Below are 23,527 nucleotides of genomic sequence, written 5' to 3' on the forward strand. Positions count from 1 at the left end.
AAGTGTTGTTTTGGTTCTGGTTCCGTTTTCTCCTCGAATTTCTTTCTCAGGCGACACAACGCACGTGTTTCGTTCGAAAAATTGTGGCGCCTGCGCCCGAATCCTTTTCGAAACTGGACGAAACTTTGGAAGCATACAGCCGAGATGGCCCAAACGATTCAAGCCGAAAGAATACTCGGCTTTTGAAAGCCGAAACAGGGCCGAAGTGATTTTTTTGCCGTGCCAATGAAGCGAAGGCGATTTGGAATCAGTTTAACTCGAACCTGCTCCGGAAGTGGAAGACAGTACCGCGAGTTCCTTGACCAAAAAACCTAGTACTTGAAACCAAAGTCCCATCAATAATTAATAAATACAACGATAGATCAAGAAATAATAACGTTTAATAATCCCTAAAACTAAATAATAACTCTGCAAAGGTGTTTAATAATTGAAAAATTCCAAGTGAGGTGTGTGAGTGCGGCCATAAAAATAATTCCTGCCACAACAGCGGGCGAAAATAAATTCTGCGGTTGTGGATCGTTAAAATTTCGTTTACCTGAAATATTTCAGTGGCGTTCCCCCATTTTTATTATTTTTTTTTTTAGCAATTTGCATCCTGCATCAGGCAAGAGGGAAAAATTCATTAAAAATACAGCTGCAGCTCAAGTCGAGACGGTTGCTCAGCTCCACTCAACCCCGAGCCACATAAATTTCACGGCAATCAGCCGGTGCTGCAAGTCATCCAAACTTCATTTGTTGCCGCTTGGGCTGTGCTCCTGGAGTTGCAATAGTGCTCCCAGGACTCGGCTCTCAGCTCCGAGTTCCCAGCTTCCAGTTCTCTGCTCCTTCAACTGAAATATTGCTTCCATTATTTATGTTAAGTTTATGCAACATTCTCCGTGCATCCTCGAGCAACCTGCCACGGCTAGTGCTACTGCTACTTGCTGCTTGCTACAGTAGCCCGGTGCTTGGCTCTATTGTTTTTAATATCCTTCAGCTTGTAAAGGAATTACTGCTCGAGTCGGATCCCGTGGCATTCGGCTGGCTTGGATTTCCCTTCTTTTTATCATTTTTTGTTCGCTCTTCTCTATTTTCATCATTTGCCTCGTTATTCAAACATCATTATCCTTCTGGTTCACTGCACAAGGTGGCCGGGAATAAGGATAATGGGTACTAGATGCCATTGCCATCGAGTGCATTAATAAATCAATTTTTTTCCATTTTTTTCTGCATCTCAAAGGGCCGTTTATCTGGAGGAATTGAGAGATCAATAATGGAGGAGGAATCATGAAACTGAAATGTAATCGCAGTCAGGCAATCCAATTTGCCAGGAAATGAACTCTAATTTAATAAAAATGATTCTAGACATTTTTTAAAAAGGATCTGCCTTCTTATTAGAAAATTATAAAGAAAATAGTCTTAAAAACTAGTTAATTAGACCACAGGAAAATACATTGTGGTTCGTGGTATAGAACGTGAGCTTCTTGTGCATTTTTAGCCTCAAGCTCATTAACTTGAGGCACTCGTTGCCAGATACTTATTTTCCTCCTGGCGGCAAAAAGGATAATAGAGCGAAAACAAAAACATTTACTAATTAGCACTCCGAGGCTGCAATGAACAATGAATGTAAAATTATCAAATCGTTTGTTTTTGGCTTTCTATTTTCAAGCTATTAGCGAAGAAAATAAATGAAAGCAAAGGATTTTTTTTTGGCAACATTCTTGTAGTCCAACATTTTGTGGGGAATTTCGGTGTTAGGTCGTAGTGGCATGAATGAAAGGAAAACGAATTTTAAATGCATTTTCTCGCTGCACTTCATGTCACGCGCTGAATATCTTGTTACGGTGGCTCTTTTACACAGAAAACGAAAAAGTTAGGAAGTGATCTCTTAGAAGTCTCTTTAAGGTTTTCTTAGAGTTTAATTTTCCAAAAGATGAAGTTTTAAAAAAGTCTTACAAGAAACCAATTGTTTTTCCTCAATAGGACCTCTTCTATAAATTTTCTTATCACTTAATTGTAGTGCCAGTGTAGCCACAACTTCTCCTCCTCAGGCATCTGAAAACAATTCCATTTGCACTGACTGTCAGATCTCCAGGCATTGCTGAGCTGCCTGGTCGACAATTCTCCTGTCGCGGCCGCAGGACGAGGCAAAAGAGATGCAGCTGGTGCAAGGAAGGAGACGGCTACCAGATGACAGCCATGAATGCCACTTCTTCTGCTACCTCCGAGCATAATTTACATTGTATTCTCCGGCTTGAGTGTGCAGTTGAGGCTGTCTTTTATGGTTTGTCTTCTGGCTTTCGCGTTTTTCCGCATTTCTATTTTTTTTTTGTAGAAATGCCACATTGCAGTTCGCGATGCCAGAGCGAGAATTTCAGTTGTCACAACTGAGGAATTCTGCGAGTGAAATGCCTTCTGGAGCGTCGAGCGGAAAGGCGAGTTAGCTTCAATTTATACATGTCAGGCTTGTTAAGCTGTGATTGCCGGCGATGGCCTAAAACTGGACTCTGGCGGCCTGATTGCATCATAATTACCAAACGGCCTTCGTGCCCGATTCCAGTCCCTAAGTGCTTTTTAACGAGCTCGCTTTCGGTTCGACTACTATGTACTACAAAAATGGGAAAAGCAAAAAATTTGAACATTTGTTTCCATGATTTTTGGTTCGTAATACTCCCCAGCGAATCAAACAGCAGCCATCCGAGGACTTTTCGCTTTCGGTCGCTCTTTGGATCCTGCTGTAATAATCTGGTACATGAACCCAGTAATTTGTAATTTCAACCTAATTACTTCAGGCCCGGCCCGATCCTTGCGTGGAGAAATGGCTGGAGGTCAGAGCGAAACAATGTTGTCAACAATAAAATGTCAAAAAGCAAAGCAAGGCTACAGACTATAGGCCCATGGACCCGCCCACGCAGCCCCCACAATTGTGCGTGTGTGTGCCAGGCAGGACTTGTGTCAGGACTTTTTCTGGGCTGATATGTTAATCATCTGACGGACGTTTCTGGGTCATTTGAATTGATTTTTACACGTCTAATGTTTCTATTTTTGTTACGTTTTTGTAGTTATATCATTTAGCAAAAAATTGTTGCCTAATTAATGACATTTAAAATGCTCGGTCCAATTAAAAAATCTAATTAATCATTTAGGGCTCTATTTTAATAATGTATTGTTTTAGTAAAAGGGATTATTATTTAAATTTAGAATCGGTTTAATTATAAATGAAAATGATGGAAAAAATGTTAAAACTACAAATCAACTAAAAAATATGTTTGACTTTATTGACATTTTAATATCTATTGAGAGCTGGAAGTATGGGTGGTCGACTCTATTAATAAATGCAGAAACGTTAATATTTAAGTACTCTGTCTCTTTAGTTACCAAACATTTGACAGGGCAAACAAATTTTTTGCTTTTTTGTGCGTCTGAATCAAATATTAATACTTCGAAGCGGCAACTCAGTTGAGTTGACTAAATGGATCAACCGAATCATGGTAGAATGGAGTTTCGGGAGGAAGCCAGCGGGAGTCTGGCCATTCAGGAAGCCGATATGGAATGTTCATTCATATTTCATTTTGCAAAATTGTCCGCGACCAAGTCGGGGGAACAGCCAACTGAATTGTCAGCCTAACCAGTCAGTTAAAATGCACTGCAATGGAAAAAACAAGGAGCTAACAGAAGCTTATGATGGTCAAAAGTAGTAATACTCTTTTTGAAATAAAATCTTGTGAAAAAAACGGATTTTTTTTTAAATCTCCTTACTGATCCTGAAATAATACTACATCAATAGACCGTTAAAGTTGTTTCTGAATTTTTTCCTAATAAAATATAATGGTAGGGGAATAAAAATTCTGCCATTTTGAAAGTGGTAACAACAGTTACGGCAAAAAATCAGCGGCCACAATGGCAGTACCCGTAAAAGTAACAGTTACAATGACACAGTCGTTACTTCTGGCCATCCATCGTGGCGCTGCACTTTATAATGCGCATTGCCAGGGCCATAAAATAGTAACGTCAATGGAACGCATTCATATGCGGCCATATTCGTACATACAATCGGGTTTATATGTACGGGCTGACCGGAATAAAGTGCTATTAATAATAAATGTTGCATTTTCAGAGGCCAAAGACGAAAGGGCAGGCCAAATGAACTTGGCAAACAGAGGGCCGAAAACAATGTTTAAGGTCGGACTGTAAAGCCTGGAATATGCTGTTTTTTGATACACTACATTGTAATAGAATATTGTGTAGTTTTTTATTAACTTTGATGTAATTATTAGTTGGAAATCTTGAGCTCAAACTTTATAAAGAAAATTCTGACCTCCATCCTGGACATTTTTCTTTTGATTAGTGGAAGTTGTAGTCAACACACAACATTGTTAAGCCCAGGCACTGACAACAATTGCAACACCCACAGAAGGTACAATGGCCCATGGCGGGACGATTGCCATAATAATAATAGTGAATGCCATAATCCCCTGAAATCGGCGTTTCCCTGTGGCCGACGACTGCCCTTTTTTGTTTTTATTATTTCCATTCGCCATGTGTTGACTGCAACTTTTATTTGTATTTTCATTATTTCGTCTGCAGTGGCAATAACTGGCACAACAATAACAGAAACAATAGCCAAATGCAATTCGACGCGTCAAGTGAATTAAGCGATTTTTAAAGCTTTACGCTAAATGAAATTTGAATTGCAAAAGTGTTCACTTGTGTGTGCAAATTAAATTACGCAAATCAAATAAATGCTTTAACCAAACCGGAGGAAAACGAAATAAATAAACAAACAGAAAAAGTCAAGCAGGAATCCAAAAGCCGAAAATGTTGCCGAAAAAAATCAAGCTACAATTTGTGTAAACAATTCAACGAATACATTTTCCCACATTGCCACAGATAAATAGAGATACAACACTTAACCAAACAAGCACAAAATAAAACATAAACAATAATAAAAATGTTTATTTTAACGGTAATTAAATTGCTGTTGATAGCGTTGAATATATTTCCCAGTCGGTTTACGAATCGACGGATTATGTTCCTCATCTACATGACGAATTTGGTGACACATGGTAAGTCTGCGACTAATAAACTAAACTAACTATTTCCAGTTACAATAATTTTAATTAATTTCTTATGCATTTAATATTCAATATATTGGTTTTTACTGGTGGATTAAATTAAGCTTCTAATGAATTGATAATTAAGGTAGTATATTTTTTAGGGATTATTAAACAAAATTCTTTATAAATTGAATTGAATTGCTTAGTTTTTCTTTTGATTTCTTAAGCCTACCCCTAAGGTAGGAAAATCCTTTCCGGATCCCTAAATACGCATTTCCAAAAGCTCGTTTTCCCGACCAACAAAAGCGTGTTGGGCTTCCATGTTGGCACTGTCAGATCTGGTCATAATTTAATTAAGAAAATGAGACCTCAAAACGTTGGCCACACGGCTTGTCCTGCCACCGGGCCCGAACCCCAAACATCGGCCCAAACGCAGGCCGAAGCCGTGAACCATGACACAGGTGCAGTTCCGAAGCCTACCAGTTCAGGGGGGCGTGGCAGGGTGTGGGGTAAAAGACGCCAGAGGGGCGTGCCCCGACTGCACAAGCCAGATAACGGGAAAAACACGGCCAAAAGGTAGAACATTTTTTTCCAAACAGGTGTTGGCAGAATGCTAAGAGCATATGGCTTGAAAAGCAAGAAAGGGTATTCGAGACTTTATTTTAAAAAATTTAAACTGTAAATAATTAAAATTAAAAGTCTTAAAGTTTTAAAATATAATGGATATTGGACTTTACGGTTTCTTAAATTTCTTGCCAAAAGAGGAGAGGAATTTTTCTTGTAGTCTGATTTAAAGTTCAAAAAATAATTGTATAAACTTAATAGAATATTAATTCCTATTTAGAATCTATAGGTATACAAAAGTCGTTTGAGAAAGTATACTTTAGTTGGTTTGTCTTATTTTTGCAACACTTCCGCTGCACAGACAGCGGCACGAAAATGGAGTGAATGCATAGAAAAGGAAAATGGCAACGTGCCACCCTGCCTCAGAGACAAAAGTTGGATCAGGCAACAGGCTACATGCTACGTGCTGCCACTCTCCTTCCGCCGTCACCCACTTACCCGCCCGTCTGGCCAGATACTGGATAAAAAATTGCTTTGTTTAATTATTTCATAATGACGCTGCGGCTGCGGCTGCCACTGTTTTGCTTTTGTTTTTGCAGCCACACTGCCGTTGATTATATTTGGCCTTTGGGTCAGGAATTTCCGGCAACAGCTGCTATTGCTCCTCCATCAACATTTGCACTTCTTTATTTTTATTACCCGGTACACTCCGTCGGGCTTTAATGACTTCGTTACCGTGTTTCCTTGTTGCCATGGCAAGGGCTCCCTGGCCCACAAATTATTTATAGCCAGGGACTATTAATGTGGGACTTAAAAAGTAACTATTTCAAAAAGAATTATTACTTATGAATAAGAAAATAATGAAGAGGACTTGCAAGGTATTAATTAGACAAGATAACTCGTCTTATGGGTTGCTTGGTAATTATAAAAATGGCTTATCAACAGTTAAGACTTCCAAGATTTTGTGTTTATTAAATTTGTTATTTATTTCGTAGAAAATATATATTCTTTATAATAAATTAAGTTTGAATTACAATACTTATAATCCCAATCTTACTTAAGAAAATAATGAATTACTTCTTATACATATAATTTGAAACCTAGCGTCCTGAGGCACTCAGGAATTGAATAATTATAAATACTCAAATTGCTTTCATGAAAACCTATCCGTTTCTAATTCGAGCATTATCAAGACAATCCCTCAGTTTCAGGAAAACTCCTCCTTTCACTCGTCACTCATTAACTAACTGACTTTCCTTGTGGCTTTCTCTCGGCCATTGTCTATATCTTGCAGTTATGATGGATGAGCCACGATTCGCACAGCCGATACCGAACGTCACTGTCGCCGTGGGTCGGGATGCCAATCTTCCCTGCGTGGTGGAGCATCTGGGAGGCTACAAGGTGAGTGGCGAAAGGGGAGCTGGGAAAATCAGGCTAGGATATCAGAGGAGAGAGACAAAGGAAACCCGGAAAATACTTCACAGCCGGCAGGGAATGTCATAAATCGTGCGTAAACTGAGCACTTGAACGTCGGTCAATTGATGAAGGAGTTAGTAACCGGGATGGTCACTGTCAAAAATCAATTTCACAAATTGCACAAAGGATGGCAGATGCTTGGCACTAGAAGATAAAGGGAGATTTTGAAATGCCTCTCAAAATATTAGCTTCGAATTCAATCGAAGTTTAATGACCAACTGGGCTTCGATGACTTTCGGCTGTCATTAGCAAAAGCCGAGGCAGTTTGTTTGCCCCGGGGAAACAATTTAGGGGGTCTGTTCTGCATATATGCATTTAATCCACAACTAAGCTAAGGATATAATCGGGATACAGCAGGCAGGACCTCTGGTGCTCTCTCGGCCAAACAGAATGGCTAGAAAATCACTTATCATTTATCTCCCTCAGCTGCTGGCACACAGCGAGCTCATAACAAATCACAAATATTTACTCGCCATATCAACTTCATATAAAACACTGTCCCCAGGATCTTGCCAGGCCGGCAGGGCTAGAGTCCTGCTCCATGCCCTTATTGGACTTTTGTCAACATTGGCCAGGACATGGATGTGAGAAAAAGAGAAAGTCTTGGAGAAAGAGCGAACGAGAGCGGGAGGCGGGAAACTCATTGCTGTCAGAGCTGGTGCTGAGGGAGAATTTGAAAAGTTTGCAGCTGACTCAAGGCTGAGCGAAATCCTTGCATCAGGATAAGTCCATCTCTCAGTGCACTGAAGGTAAAATTTTAATTTTTGGGGATGAAAACGTACAAAATGTGATAAGCAGCTTATATCCATTGTAAAGCAAAATTGTAGCAAAGAAAAGTCTTTAAAAATGGCATAAATGATAGGAATTACTTATAAAATACTTTATAAATTAGTACATCCCGTTTCTCTCGGTGCATCCTGTCTGTCACACGCAACCGGCAAAGTGAAGCCCAAAGAAAGTGCGAACAGTCTGGGAGAATAAAAGAAAAAAGTATATTAAAAATGCGGAAACAGCTGTCAAGCTGGCTTTATCCTCGAGTCCTGCGTCGCAACATGACGTTCATTTATAATGGCAGAAGGCTCCACATGTGCCGGCAGTGGCCTTAGTTTCGTGTGATATCCCTAAAAGGCAACATAGCCTTGAGGGGCTTTGACATTAGTTGGTTATTGAACGAACAATGCCAATCGATTTTCGAAATTTTCAATTTTACAGGTCGCCTGGATTCACATTGACAGGCAAATGATTTTGACAATCCACCGGCATGTGATATCGAGGATTCCGCGCTACAGCATCACCTACACGGACAATACGTGGCTGCTGCACGTGAATCAGGCTCATCAGGATGATCGCGGCTACTACATGTGCCAGGTTAACACCAATCCCATGATTAGCCAGGTGGGCTACCTACAGGTGGTGGGTGAGTACCGCACAGTCCACGACTCATGCAGGGATATCATTAAAATTGAAAATATCCGCAGTGCCGCCGAACATTTTGGACATCGAGAGCACACCTTCATCAGTGGCGGTGCGAGAAAATCAAAATATCAACATGACATGCCGGGCCGATGGTTTTCCGGCTCCGAAAATTATTTGGCGGCGTGAGGATGGCGAGGAAATTGCTGTCGAAAAGAAGAAAAAAGGTAAATTGGAGAGGGGTTTCATTCATTTTATGATTTTTAAAATCAAGCAGAATATTTCTGTTAAAAACGGTTCGAAGTTCTGAATTTTCCTTTTTCATGACGAATATTTTAATGTAAAAATTCTCATTCGCGATTTCCTATTTAATACCATGTCCTGGATACCTCATAAAAACAGTTCTGGTGTACGACGGTGACGTCCTGCCACTGACCAAAGTGAGTCGCAACGAAATGGGCGCCTATCTATGCATCGCCACCAACGGAGTACCGCCCTCAGTGTCGAAAAGGATCATTTTGGACGTGGAGTGTAAGTATTCGATGACTAGCTTAAACATTTCGAGGGGCAGGAACTAAATGGGAAATGAAAGCCATTCCCATCCACGTGGATGGAGGCGACACAGGTGGGTGACAGTGGTGGGTGGGGTGGTGTGGGGTGGCCTCTTGTATTAAATTAGATCGTAGTTGGCTGCCTTTGTCGGTTTTAGTTGGAACACGCGCGCGCACTTACCGGAGCGCGTCCTGGCCATTCATCCAGCCCGGCTATCCATCTATCCTATCCGGCCATCCTGGCATCCATCCTGCTATCCTGCCATATTCCTTGCCTGCCGTCTCGTCTGTCGCTTGTACCTGCTGCTCATCAATTTAACTGCACGCTCGTTGCTCCGGCAATGAGTGACAAACGCAGCTAAGCTGCCGCCATCTAATGCAGCTGATATATAACTAGGGAAACATGTATAAAATGCACTGAGAGATATGTTTTGAAATTTTGTTTTAAAGGAGATTTAAATAATACTAAACAAAAGGAAACAAGAGCACTTGTTTCAGTTGCTGGAAGTTTAGAGATATGCTTTTTATCTCAATGCTATAAGGATTATAATTTGCTGATTATATTTCTCTCAGACCCTAATACTTTTTTGCTTAATCCTTTTTCTACTTAATGTCCTGAGTTATTTTTTTCCGTGTATTTTGAGCGGTAAGGATATGGGGTCCTCGCGCTGGGCGTAAAAGTTACGCTGCCATTGCACGCCGTGCGCCAGTAAACGCTTGTTAATCCTAACGAGTTTTAGCCTGCCACCCCCTCCTACTTCTGCCCCCTTCCCTTGACTGTACCACCACTACCCCCCACTCCCCTTTTGACAATAATTCACGTCACGTACCTGCAATAAAGTCACTTGCCGGCGTTGCACGTATGACTTTGACGGCGTTTTTCTGTTTTGCCCTGTCTCTCCGCCAATATGGGGTATGCCACACACACATCCACACCCACAGTGTGTGGCGCAGTGTCTGTGTGTGTTTTTCTCTCTATTTTATTATGAACGGTTTTGTGCGTGGCTGAGCCGATAGGGAGGGAAAATCAGGATGAGGCGGGAAAAGTGAGGAAAACGCTCCCCGAAGCACATCCTCGTATTGCAGGTGTAGGCATTGTTAGGAGCGTTTAAAATTTCCAACCTCCTCGTTGGCCCTTTCAATTTTGTTGTTCGGTTTCGGTTTTGAGTTTAGAGTCATGGCGGGCCATGGTGGCTGAAAATACGCAACCCAATACATAGTTTCATTGAGGTTTGCTAACAGGAAAGCAGAGGATGCCATTCATTTCGTGTTAAGTGAGATGGAAGGCGTAATATATTGGAACTGAGACCAAGATGGATGTTAAACGTTTAAGATGGAGTGAGGTTTCAGAGGAAAGAAAGGATTTAGATAATAATACTTTATTGGTATTCAATTTTGAAAAGGTTTGTCATGAAATCAGTGGTAGAAGCCTTTTAAAATAACTATTCCTAAAATATGGCTGCTATAAAGTCGCTTCATTAGCTATATACACTAATGAATGAATAATAAACTTTAAAACTTGTTCTTTGACTTTATAGTTCTGATAAATTAACCTTAACGGAAACAGAAGAAGTTGTCCTGGTTCCACGGGAAACTTTTTCATGTAGACTGCCGTACAATCCGCGACAAACCCATCCACATCACGTACTCTCAACGTAGTTACTTTTCCCCCGTTTTGCTGACGTGTTGTCTTAGTCATATTGTATGTATATTGGCCCACTTCCATGCTGGCTGTCTAAGTTTCCAGCTTTGTCATTGCACTTTCATTTTAAGCTGACTGAAAAACGTTGAACCGGAGTAATTCTGCCGCTTATGCGTGCTTTGCAACGACACCTGTAAGCCCCCCAAACCCCAACCCCAACCCATTCAAGCCCTGTGTCACCTGAGCGTGTTCCCTTTGGTGCTGTTTACATTTGCCAACGTTCCGTATCAAAAATCTCTCTTTTTCATTTCAAACAGTTTCGCCAATGATTTGGGTGCCGAATCAACTTGTTGGCGCCCCATCCGGCACAGATGTAACCATCGATTGCCACACGGAGGCACATCCCAAGTGAGTTTTCCCTAGATTTTCATTTACTCCAGTTTTCTTTTCCTGTGAATTTTTGTGTAGCATACATTTAAGGGCACTGTGCTGCGAGCTTGCATGTCTGAAACTATTTTAGTTCGTCCTTTGCTTTTTAAATACTCTTACTGGCTTACATTTATTTTACATACTAATAGTTTTTTAAAGAGTATTCAAATCTCATGATTTGATTGGAAAATTTATTATTGCACCAGATTGCAGTGAGTTTGTATATGTAATTTTGAGTCTCTGGTGAGTTTTGCACATTCGATTTCCCTTTGATTTTGTTAAAATATTTACTTTCATTCGAGAATTTGATTAGTTCCCTTCTATCCTGTGTGAGTTTGTGTGTTAAATAGTTTACATTCGATTTGAGTTTAACTCGAAATGTTGAAATGCCGAAATGCTGAAATGCTCCTTCCCATATGTTCCACCCATAGGGCCATCATCTATTGGGTGTATAACTCGGTGATGGTATTGCCGAGCAAGAAATACAAAACCGACTACACGGAGAACTCCTATCGGTAAGTCAGTCTAGAGACTACAAAACAAAACATTGGGGCACAAAAAATAAAATAAGCATCTAACATACAACATCTAAAATTGTGTTGTTAAATATTTATCATGCATTTGCACTTGCCTTTTGGGGGTCAGGTGCAAGTGCAGCTCAAAGTTCCCGCAAATGTTTTCGCCCCCAGCTCCACAGATAAGCCGTTGAACTCAGAGGGGAGCTTGGGGGGTGCGGTAAAACGTTTTGTGGGTATATCCTTAAGCTTAACGTAACGTATCCCTTGCAGTGCCCACATGAAGCTGACGATAAGAAACCTACAATATGGTGACTTTGGCAACTATCGATGCATCTCGAAGAACTCGCTGGGGGAAACGGAAGGCTCCATACGTGTTTACGGTAAGTGCATTTGTATTGGTAACTTAAGTGCACTAGTTACAGCAAACATGGATGCACTTGAAAAAAAATAGTAACATGTTCTGAGGTTTGGCATTAATAATACTTGTGCAATTAATTGAAAGAGGTAGAATTAAAAATATTTATCTTATTATTTTTGAAAAATCCTATTATCACCTCTGATTTTTTTCAAGTGCATAGTCACACACCCTGAGCAATGCAATATCGTGCGCCCTTTGTGGCACAATTTTGCCAAAAGCTTTTACCTATAGACCCTGAATCCAGGAGCTCCTACATGCACTATACCATGTCCTCTAGAGCGTAAAACTAAACGAGCGCTGGCTGGTGTCTGGTCCTGGTTAGCCCCCTACCCCACCCCCTGTTCTTCAGCCCATAGCACTCACACCCTATGGTCCACCCCCAAGCTTATTGCCGGCAAGACACGGAGACACATTCACCATAAACGTAAACGGAAAATAAAGGTGAATTTCGGAATTGTTTGACTTTGTATCGTTTGCTGGCCCAAGGACTTTTCTCCCAACCTCTATGTGTAGAGTTGTCGAGTGTGTCTGTGTGTTGCTTGCGTTTATTTATTTATTTTTTGTGCACTTGTACTGTCTTCGGGGTTTGTTTTAGTGTTTACAAGTCTGCTGATGCACTTGTATTGAAGATGTATTATTGGAAAGGTTATCGAAACATTTGTTGAAACTTTTTTGTCGTTGGAATCATTTGTTTTATTGTGGAGAGCTTAAAGGAAATGACTTAAATGGAAAATAAATGTGTTCACAGGGTGGTAACTGCAACTCTTTCATTTTTCCTTCAGTAATTACTAATACTTTAGTAAATTAAAATTTCTTTGATTTATGCACACTTTGACTCCCGTCGCAATAAGAGTGTGTGTGTGTGCTTGACCTTACCACTAGAAACCCACTTGACACAGTAAACCAACAAGCAGGAGACTCCATAAAAAGAAGCCGGCATAATGTAATGAAAAACCATTTTGTATAATTTGATATATTTTCCATTTTCAGGCTAACAGAGGCTGCCTCTGGCTTCTAGCTGCCTGTTTCTAATTATTAATTATGCTATGTTATTCAATTCCATTTGCAGAAATACCTTTGCCATCCACGCCATCCAAGCAGGTCACCCACACCACCGTAGAATCCAGGGAGAGTAAGTATGGTATCAGGCGGTGGGGCTTACTTAGCGGAGGGGGGAACAGGGAATAGGAAGGGTAAAGGGATATGGAATGCTTCGTATTTGTGCTTAACACATTCGGTGTTGAGCGTGAAAGTCACACCAACCCTCACCGACACTCACACACAGACTCTGAGACAGGAGCAGGATACAGGATACGGCGAGCCACAAACAAAACTGCGAAAGTAGCAGCTAAGCCAGACAGATCCTCAAACAGGGGCGGGAGGCGAGGAAAAGGGACAGGAGTGGGAGTTGGAGTAGGACACGCCCACAAAGAGATAAAGTAAAGCACTTTTGACTATTTCAGCGACGGGGCCTTCGCCTTTTTCCATCTCCACGGACACTCGAAGAAAACATTTTGACAAATTGTTTAAATTATTTAAAGATGGCTTTCTTTTTCAAAACTTTCCACAAACATGCAGGCGAACGAGAGATTAAATTTAAGTATAAACTCTAATACTAAATAGTATTTTTAAATTTTTAGATAGAATTTTTTCGTGCTTCAATCTCCAGTTCTTGTTGAAATTCAAGTCGAGCAGAAAAGTACACACACTTTCAAGTCTCCGTCGTCGGTATCCGAGTCCGTGCCCGTGTCCGTTCTGACCGTGTCCTTTTCCTTTACCCTACTCCATGTCCTGGACCTGAACGTACCCTGGGCAAAGCAATATGCTGGGGATTATGCCGGGGCGGAGGATTTTCGGGGGCATTAGGTTGGAAACACATTTGAAACACTGCCGCAGACGCTCAGCAGTGGAGGAGAGAGCAAAAGACCAAACATATTTTATTTAAAGTGACTGCCAAAGCAGCGCGCGAGCAATGCAACGGAACCTAATCCAGGAGTCAGCCAACAAAGGATGTTTTCCTTCCTATATGTGCTTCTGTTTCTATGTGTTCATATGAGTGTGTGTGCCTTTGTGCGGAGAAAATAAATTTTTTGTATCGCAGCCAAGATTTCCACGCAATTTAACTCGAAAACCGTGTCAGGCTAGGGGTTAAGTTTGGTTTAAGAGACCGCAACTTTTATTAGTCAATAGTGACCCAAAACTAAACAAACTGAGAACCGAGGACTGAGAAAACAATCAACAACTTTGGAATGTTTTCAACTTAAAGTTTCTTAGAGAAGAGTTTACTCTTCAGTGAAAAAATTGAAATGTATTTTGATATATATATTCTCATACTTTTAATCTACAGACAATATTATACCCTCATCACGCAACGACACAACGAAATCCATGCAAACGGATGTGGGATATGCCATAAGAAACGATTTATATCCTGGCTCGGCCTCCTCGTCCTCTGCCGGTCCTGGTGGCAGCTCCTCGGCGGCCTCCTCGTCCTCGACCTCGATGCAGACATCAGCCCTGCCGGGCGGCGGCGGTGCTCCCGGCAACAGTCTCTCCTCCTTGGGGGGCAGTTCCAAGGGCTCCCTGGCGATAGGCAAGAGCATGTTCTATACGGAACGACCACCGAATGAGTACGCCTCGTCAGTGGGTAAGTGTTTCACAAAATGCTCATCAGGATTCATCCGACAGACCCTTTAAAACGATATATGTATCTCTCCTCCTAGCTGACTTGGTGCCTCAGAGGGCTCTGCTCAGCTGCTCGCTGCTGTTGGGGTCTGGAGTCTTTATGGTCCTGCTTTGAAATCAATAAATCGTCTTTGAGTTACTCAATAAGCATTTTGAAAATGCAGCCAAAGGGGGTCTAGAAAGGGGCGGGATAGTTTAGGTACATCAACATATTTCATAGCTGAAAGTATATCAAAAACCCAATAATACGACTAAACCAAAACGAAAAGAACAAGGATGCTTCAAACATGGCTAGCGCCAAGGCTACAAGAATTTGTAAAATTATCGAAACGAAAAGCAAAAGGGAGAAGTATTTTGCAAAACTATAAAATGCTCATCGTATGTATAATACTTTTGAAATTGTAAGCTTAAGATGAATTATTCACCCGGAAAGTGAATGGAAAAATATTACTTGTACAATACATAGACTATGTTACAAATAAGATTTAATATTATTTAAAAACTTTAAGTGTGAGTTATGTGTCTCATTAAGTTATTTTTCCACCAACATATCAAAACATCCGATATCATATCTTATAAACTATAAAGTTGAATGGAAACATATCCCAAATGTGATTGAGTTTTACCGATTATCAGAAGTGGTTTTAAAACATCAAGACACCTTTTCACTATTTAAGAGCTTCAATATACCGACCGTCAAAATCAAGAGGATTTAATTCTCGTTGCAGGACAGCCCCTTTTCGCACTCAAACGAACAGAAGCAAAAAATCCAATTTATTTAATGAAAGAAAAAGTCGATGGGATGTCGACGCCTCCCGATTCCGCCCATCAATGCATTGCCGCCATGTGGCGATGGCTTCAAATTTTGTAGCCATGCGGGGCATTTAAACGCCTTAAAAGTGTCATTCGTTTTTTGCAGTCACCCCGCTGCTGCTGGCGGAGTTCTTGCCATGGTTAAAATTTGCAATAATAATTTGCATCGGCTTGATTCCGTTTCCTGGGTGCTGGTTTCCAGTATTTCGGCCTCGTCATCACCGGCTTTTGTGCACTTCCATCATTTTTTAATAAATGTGCATGCTAATTATATTATTACTTATACGACCCGTGGTCCCATGTGAACTCGCTTTCGCTCGGCATTGGCCATCTCGTTCGTGTCGGCCGGACGGGCTTCATCTGTGCAAAATACTTGCAATTAATTTCAGCATAAAATTGCGTGGCCTGCGGTCTCCTGGCCCCGCACAATGACACACAGTTAACATGTCCAATTTATTGGCCATAACTCATGACCCGCCCAAGGAACGGGAGGGCGGAAGAGAGACAGACACTGCGACAGCACCATCGACGGGGCAAGGAAAAATGACATTAAGGCCAGAAGATATATGGCACATTTGCATATAGGTTCATGTATATGTATAAACCGAACAGCCGCGGGTTTCGGTTGGGGGGTTTGGAGGTTGGAGGTTAAAGGCCTGCCAATTTACTGTATTTATACCTCACGGTGTTGCAAGCGGGATGGAAGCAGCATGCCACGTCGCTTCGTCGCCCTTGCACGATTTTAATAATTCAACTTGTGTTGCATAAAGTTTGCATTGACATAAACATAATGAACGATGGAAAACCGCATGCAAAATTGCCTTTCTCCGGCCGGTTGACAGAGGCTTTTCCCCCTTTTCCATACGATCTTTTTTGGTTTTATTAACAATTTTACTGCCGACGAGAAGAAACGAAAAAATCGGATCCGGAGAGTTGAAAGTATTGACAGTCTGCATTCGAGGGCCTGGGATGTGTTGACATTGCAACAATAACAAAATTAATGTATTTTATTTAATTCCCTTCCCCGCCTATCCAACAATGCAGCTAATTAAGCATTTTGAATGCAGGGCAGCGAAAAAGTCGAAGGATATCTTGGGGGAAAATCTGCAGAAAAACTGCCACTTTTGGGGGTCGTAAATTTATTTAAAATTCTGCCCCAAATATTTATGCATTATTTATTTTAATGGCTTGACCCAAAAACGCTTCCATAAATAACACGAAAATATTTCAAAAACTTTAACCGCAGTTTTTCGTTTAATTAGTGAATGGCGCCAATTAAAATTGCAACTATTTGGTTTTTTTTTGTGTAAATAAGCCCTCTTTGGGGTGTTAATGACTAGCTGTAAATAAATGTTGACCCTTTTAGTTGTGTGTAAATATGGTGAAGCATAATTGACGCATCAAACACTCAGAATTTCGCATAGATTTACAACTCAATCAGCCCGAAAATAATTCAAACTACATTAGCCATAAAACTTTAAAAATATAACTCGGAATGGAATGTTAAATTCGCATAAATAGGACATAAATCATTCATGTAACTTGGCAAATATCACAATAATTATAAATACATACACGAGTATATTAAAAATTAAAATAACTATATGCCTATACGAAGTAATTGTATTGTTTGTTGCCTGTATTTGAGGGATTAGCTCAACATCAAGTGAATAATATTCAATGTTTGAAGCTTTTTTGCAAATAAAGATAATATTGACGGATGTGTTTTCCTATAAAAAAAGTTTCCATTGTGTAAAATAAATATAAATGGTAATTAAATTAGATGAAACAAAAAAATATGAATATGGTAAGCTGAAGTGGTGTATTTAGTTGATTGAATTATAGGGGAATAATCATTCTTCTTTTCAATGTATTAAACATAAATCCTTTTGTTGTTTTGAACGCAAAACTATTGTAAAATAAAAATCTCAAAGAAACGAAATTTAAGCTAAAATAACAAATCTACGTTTAAGATTGATAAATTTAAATCGTAAGCAGTTATACAATTATGCGATAATAATTATATAATAAAACTTTAGGTTGATTGATACCAAAAACCAAAACAAAAAGAAACGCAACCCGAACAAAACAAACAAAGTAAATGAACATAAATAACTGTTGTTTCATTAAACCATTTGCATTTAATTCTAGCTCTCAATTACAGGGGGGAATGCCGAATGTTTGGCTTTGGTTTTGGTTTGGCATTTATGCAAATTTCCTGCTTTCCGGCGCTTGACATTTGGGCGTGTGGCTCTCGCATTCTCACCGCCGACAAACAACCAAAAAAAAATACAACGTTAATGAGAGCGGTTATTTAGAGTCAAATACACGCCAAAAAAACCTGTCCACAATTTGCTTTTCAGGAGAAAATATTGGCCTTCCTTGGGTAGGAATTTTCGTTCAGTATCGCACCACCCAGACCGCCAAAACCACCGGTGTGCGTCGTCGGCTAATTGTTTGAGTCACGCAAACAAATTTCACACAAAGTATATGCTAAACACTCTCTGGCCGCGTCGCCCAAGAAAAATGTTTAATAATTTAATGTCATTTGCATAGATTTTAGCAACTTGAGCGTTGACATTCGGCAATTAACCTTGACACGCACCCCGCACTCCACAAAACCAAAAAAAATAAATAAATAAAAGCCAAGCGGTATGACAAAACGTTTTTCTCGTGCTCCACTGCGTATACGCAATATTTCGTAAAAAATTTCTAAAGTTTCTCACACATTCGTGGGGTAACCACTTGGGCACACTAACATTATCATAATTACAGGCTGGATTCAAGGGATGTAAGTTGGGGGTGGGATGATGGTGGGAAATGGAGAAAATAAGACCGGAGACACCTTGCAACTCTTATCTGAAATGCCTGCTTTGCGGCACTCGAGAAACTTTTCAAAAGTCATTTAAATTATGTGCACAAAAGCGCGAAAATTATGCCACGACGAGACGAAGATTCAGACGCCACTTACAGCCCACCACATGTACCCTTAAAAAGAGACAGCAATATAGGGGCAGGGAGGAAAAGAGAGGGGAACACCGGAAGACACATTTGTCGGCAAAGTTTTTAGCCTACAGCCCATCCCTGTCTCGCACTCCCAGCCAGAACCACAAAAATAGTTGAGTGCAAAGCGTGGAGCACACTTAAGATAAGCTTCGAGCGCAAAACTTTCATCTTACAAATACGCGCCAGCCGCCAGCCGCCTGCCGCCCACTCCCCTTCTAAGTCCGCCCCTGGCCGGGAGCCTTTTCAGAACGCATTCAACAAATTAATTCTGTGCCCGCTGTCTCTCTGGCTTTTTGTTGCTTCAGGAAAAATGTTTAATTTCATTTAAATGTAGTAAGTGCAACACTTTGGTTAGCTCTTGCACAGATTTCAAAGGAGCCAGGATGTGGGCGGATGGTGGTGGGTGTGGCAGGATGTTTGTCCTGTGAAAGGAAAATCTTTTAGCTTGGAGTTTTGAGGTTTATATTTGCTTTGGTCTTACTTTCTCATAAGAGATGACTTCAGCCTTAAAGTTGTTAGCCTTTATGTAAAAAGAACTGACCTCTAATAGTAATATCTTTAACCCGAACCACAATTCATCATTGGTCTTCGATTTAAGCTCCATCATTTCAACTTTAAACATGCATATCCATCATCCTTTTGAGGGAAAATATCTAGTCCCCAATCCATCCAAACTTGTCAAACTTCATCAGCAAAATCATTACAAAATCTCAACTCCCCCTCCTGCCCAGTAGTTTGCGTTGAACTTTCCAAAGTTAGTTTTGTGTTCATTTAATTTTTTATTCAGGATGTATTTTTTTGTAAACAGTTCCTCCCGCACATTGCAGCTTAAAATTTGTTGGTCCAATAGCCTCATGCACGTACAGCGAGGATACATTTGAGAATTTGCATTCTGCATACTGCACACTGCAGGCAGTTGGGCATCCAGGCATACAGGCAGCATTTCCCAATCCCGTTTTTCATATTTTCTTTGTTTTTTCGTAGGGATGCAGGATTCATCTGTCAGTTTTACATAGTGCCCCCTAGAGAAATTTGTGTTTGTTGCATAAAAATTACATCGTACATTGTTCGCGAACTGACTTTGATGGCTGCATGACACCAGCGTATCCCGATGTGCCCCAAACTCACACACACACACTCTTGGATACTCGGCATCGAGTGCGTCTGAGTGTGTGGCACTGTTTTTGGCATTTCTAAAAATGTTGCAGCATTGTTGTGTGGGGACTCATTGATGTGGCTGCTGTGACAACAAGCTCGCTGAAATGCTGCAGCTGTGGATTTTGCAACTTTTTTTTGGGGTTTTTGGGTTCCCCATTTTTGGTATTATGCAGAGAGGGCAGGGCAATGACATCATTGCAGTTTTTATATGGACATTGCGGTGGCCATCCAGAATGTCAGCAGACCACAATTTAGGAGGAAAGTGTGAGAGTTGAGGACTGAGGACTAGGGGGAAAATGGCCAGCGGATATGAGAGACAAGTTTATGAATCGCATTTTTCGTTCATTATTAGCCTTCATTCTGTGGAATAAAATAAAGTTGTTAAAAGGGATGTATTTTTGGGGAAAGTAGGGGTTTTTAAAGGCCATTTCTACAAGCAATATTAAAGCAAATTATGCTCAAGAAGAATTCTTAAAAAATGTTGTAGAAATTTCCCACTTGAAAGAGTTCTTAAAGAAATATAAAGTGGAACAGACATACCATAATTCATTGGAAAAAAGCAGCCCATTCCTTATGCTTTTGTCTGCTGCCAGTTCCTTTCTTCCCGGCGCATATTTGTTCGACTTTATTTTTTAATTTTCACAACTTTTGACAGCTTTGCAGTTGGTCACGTACGTGGCCAAGTCAGGACTGCCATATATTGGCTCCCGTTCCACAGAAAGGGGAAATCGGAGGATGGGGCATGGGATGACCACAGTGTGCAACAGCTGCCTTTGACGCACGTGACTGGTTTGGGGAAGCCCAGGACCTTCGTTACCCGTTGGCGTTGCCTTTGGCGTTGCCCTGGCAAATTTTAATCAAGTTTGCTCGCCACACTGCCCCCGAACTCGCTCCGCCTCTGTCTATTTAATTGTCAATTTGTTGCGGCGTGTGTCTGACGACTGACTGTAGCCTGTTGCCTGATAAATTATGTTCAGCTGAACTGCACTGAACTGAACTGAACTGAACCCGAGTAAAGCAAAGTGAAGTGAAGCCGCAATTAAGGGCCAAAAATTAAATGCAGTTAGCACCAAAAGCGATGGCCAGGACCAAGGAGTTCTTATCTATTTTGAACCTGCTTCTGGATGCTGGGAGGACATTTTTGGGCTATCTTGTCCTAATGATTCCATTGTCAAAACCATTGGACTCGGAAATTGTGTACACAAATTTAAATATTCAACAGGATATTGCATGAAATATACATTAGTCAGCTGCACACAAAAACAAACTAAAAGATATTCTGGGAAAGGCGGAGAAATCCGGGTCTAAGGAACTGCCAACGACAAAATCTTGTTTTGCACAAATATCTTTTAGTTTGATGTTCTTGAAAATTATTCCAACAGAATACCCAAGTCTCTTAATCTCAGATTATAATTCAAATACTGGTGTGTCACTAGTTCTATGCTTTATGGATATCTCTTGCTTTTCATTTGGATGATTCATTCGGGTTTGTTTGGGTTTCCGAAAAGAAACAGGCAAGGGCTTAGCTATCATGGGAATCCTTAGAAAGTTTCACAAAAAATTTCATTTTATTTCATTCTCAATTGGGGTTTAATTCATAAAATGAAGACTAATTTGTGGGGATAACCTCACACAGAATTCCATCTCCTTTTATTACCCAATGAAATATAATTTTCAGCCACCAACAAGCATTCATTTTAATCCTGTCTAGTGGTCCTGACTGTTCTGGCATTGATTAGTTCAGGAAATTGTATTCTTTCTTTCCTTTTTTTGGAAAGACACTCGAGCAGAGCCGGCCTACGCTTCCCTGGAGGATGGCCAGAAACAAATGCCATTCATTTCCGATTCCAGGCTTGCACCGCACAAATTGTCCTGGGAACTGGCAGCTATCATTGGTCCTCCAGAAGCGGCCAACTTATTGTATTATTTAGCCCCGGCATTGACTTTGACAAGTTGGCCGCCGTTTGAGCGGCATTCGTTTCGTTTTAATCTCTTTTTTCCGGTTCTAGGTTCTCGGTTCTTGGCATTTGGCTGTAAGTCCTCGGTCACCGGGGAGATCCTGACCGAACTGGGTATCCTGGCCACTGAGTTTCAAGTTTTCTCTAATGCAAGTTGAAAACTTTTTGATGGCCCAAAACAAAGGCAAATCACTTGATGCTCTTTGCCGGGATCACGATGATGATGCCCGGCTCATAAACTTTTACGCGCTCATTTTCGGCGGGGAATGCCCGGCCATCCCGACTTGCCACTTTCCCCGTTTTTGACTTTGTCAGGTTGGTTTTGTCACCAAAAAAAAAAACCAAAAATAAGTAACAGCAACAGAAAATAGCTTTTCATTGTCTGGAATGAAAATGTTGGGGGCTGGCAAAGAAATATCAATAAAATAAATACTGTTGACGCAGCGCGGTTATTTTCCAAACACAATCTCCATTACGGCATTTACATTTGTGAGAGTCTGTGTGCGTGGGTGTGTGTGAGTGTTGGGAGTGTGTCCTTTCACCGTATCCTCAGTAGAACTCAGAATCTCTGTGTTGGTGTTTGCTAAACACGTTTGTTGACTCTGAGTGGCTGTATTTGACTTTAAGCGGCGTTAACGGCGGCAAAAGCAAAAGATAAAGACATTCGATGCCAGACAGCGAATAACTTGAGTGGGTGGTTGGGAGGTTGGCGGCCAGGGTGGCTGTACATATACAACATAAACACAACAACAATTGTCGGTCATTGTCATTAAGTGGCCCGAAATGAAGATGAGTTTTTTGGTGTACGGGGGATATTTTCCGAATCGCCTTCGTCCAGTTGACACTGCTGGCCAGGGCTTGATAAGAATTCAAATACTCGGTCTGAGAATAGAGAACCACCCGGAAAGCGGAAGTATTGAGCTAACGAATCGCATGATTTTATCGGGCTGGATGCACCATAGCCACTTTTCTGTAACACTTTTATTAGATAGACCTCCTTCCATTAACAACTCATTGTGAGCTTAGTGAACCCTGAACTGAATTTCCATTTGCCGCGAACTCAAGGAGCTCTGAGCTCTTACACTGGGAAAATAGTATAACAAAACAGTAATTTTTGATTTAAAGTATGCTTATAGAATGGCTAACATACAGACATCCTTATTTGTTCATTAATAGTATTTATTCAATTATTCTAAGCTCCTTTTAAATACTATTTTTTCGAGTGCAGCACTTGTTCTATGGCGTCGCTTCAGCTTGGTTTGCTTTATCTACTACTTTATTACTGTAAATCCTCAGATAATTTATTTGATTTGTACGCGCGAATCCTCGAAACCCCCCACAATCAGGATACCAACAAACACACCAACAATGGAAGCAACAGCTGCGTGAATGGAGCTCCCTCTCGCCTGTGTGTATTATTGAGTGTCGTCGGTGTGTATGTGTGTTTTGGAAGGATGCGAAGGACTCGCAGGTCTGGCAGCTGAGAGATGTGGGTGCTGATTTGTATCTGCAAACTGTAAAGTGTATCGTATTACAATCAGATTAAGTTAATGCCGCCATATGCATGACCATCCTTGTCCCTCTGGCCCTCGCTATCTGCAGGATGCTAACAGCCTAAATTGAATTTAAAACTTGAATTGAAATTAAATTGAAAAAGAATTTACATGCCCAGCATGAAATACACAACGGCCTGTGTCTTTTATTCTATTTTGGGTAAATTAGGAAACGTCTGCCGCCACACAAATCGCATTTTAAAAGGCCTATAAATATTTATTTACATAAAGGAAAGGGGATAACACTTTTGTTTTTCTGTCGTTAGGTGTGTATTTTTATGATCCGAGGCAGACTAGTCAGAGACAG

General features: G+C 40.8%; 1 protein-coding gene and 1 long non-coding RNA gene across 2 annotated transcripts; one reads left to right on the top strand and one right to left on the bottom strand.

Moving 5' to 3' along the window:
* Nucleotides 1-242: 242 nt before the first annotated feature.
* LOC6506614 (lachesin) lies at nucleotides 243-17,656 on the top strand. Its single transcript, XM_014909356.3, has 12 exons — nucleotides 243-446; nucleotides 4,567-5,045; nucleotides 6,895-7,001; nucleotides 8,289-8,493; nucleotides 8,555-8,716; nucleotides 8,892-9,020; nucleotides 11,000-11,090; nucleotides 11,543-11,626; nucleotides 11,900-12,009; nucleotides 13,117-13,179; nucleotides 14,395-14,694; nucleotides 14,771-17,656. Exons 2-12 carry the CDS (start codon nucleotides 4,931-4,933, stop codon nucleotides 14,845-14,847), a joined length of 1,443 nt encoding a protein of 480 aa, XP_014764842.1. The 5' UTR covers nucleotides 243-446; nucleotides 4,567-4,930; the 3' UTR covers nucleotides 14,848-17,656.
* LOC123257090 lies at nucleotides 8,045-9,824 on the bottom strand. The gene is made up of 2 exons (XR_006507024.1): nucleotides 9,222-9,824; nucleotides 8,045-8,695 (listed from the first exon to the last, which is right to left on the bottom strand). It is a non-coding gene; the product is annotated as an uncharacterized LOC123257090 (long non-coding RNA).
* Nucleotides 17,657-23,527: the final 5,871 nt, after the last annotated feature.

Source organism: Drosophila ananassae, chromosome 2R, assembly GCF_017639315.1.
Source record: "Drosophila ananassae strain 14024-0371.13 chromosome 2R, ASM1763931v2, whole genome shotgun sequence".
NCBI lineage: Eukaryota > Metazoa > Arthropoda > Insecta > Diptera > Drosophilidae > Drosophila > Drosophila ananassae.

Coding starts and splice junctions, on each gene's coding strand:
- LOC6506614 (XM_014909356.3), top strand. CDS start 4,931: ATGTTTATTTTAACGGTAATTAAATTGCTGTTGATAGCGTTGAATATA. Junction 7,002..8,288: donor AGCATCTGGGAGGCTACAAG/GTGAGTGGCGAA, acceptor TCAATTTTACAG/GTCGCCTGGATTCACATTGA. Junction 9,021..10,999: donor GATCATTTTGGACGTGGAGT/GTAAGTATTCGA, acceptor CATTTCAAACAG/TTTCGCCAATGATTTGGGTG.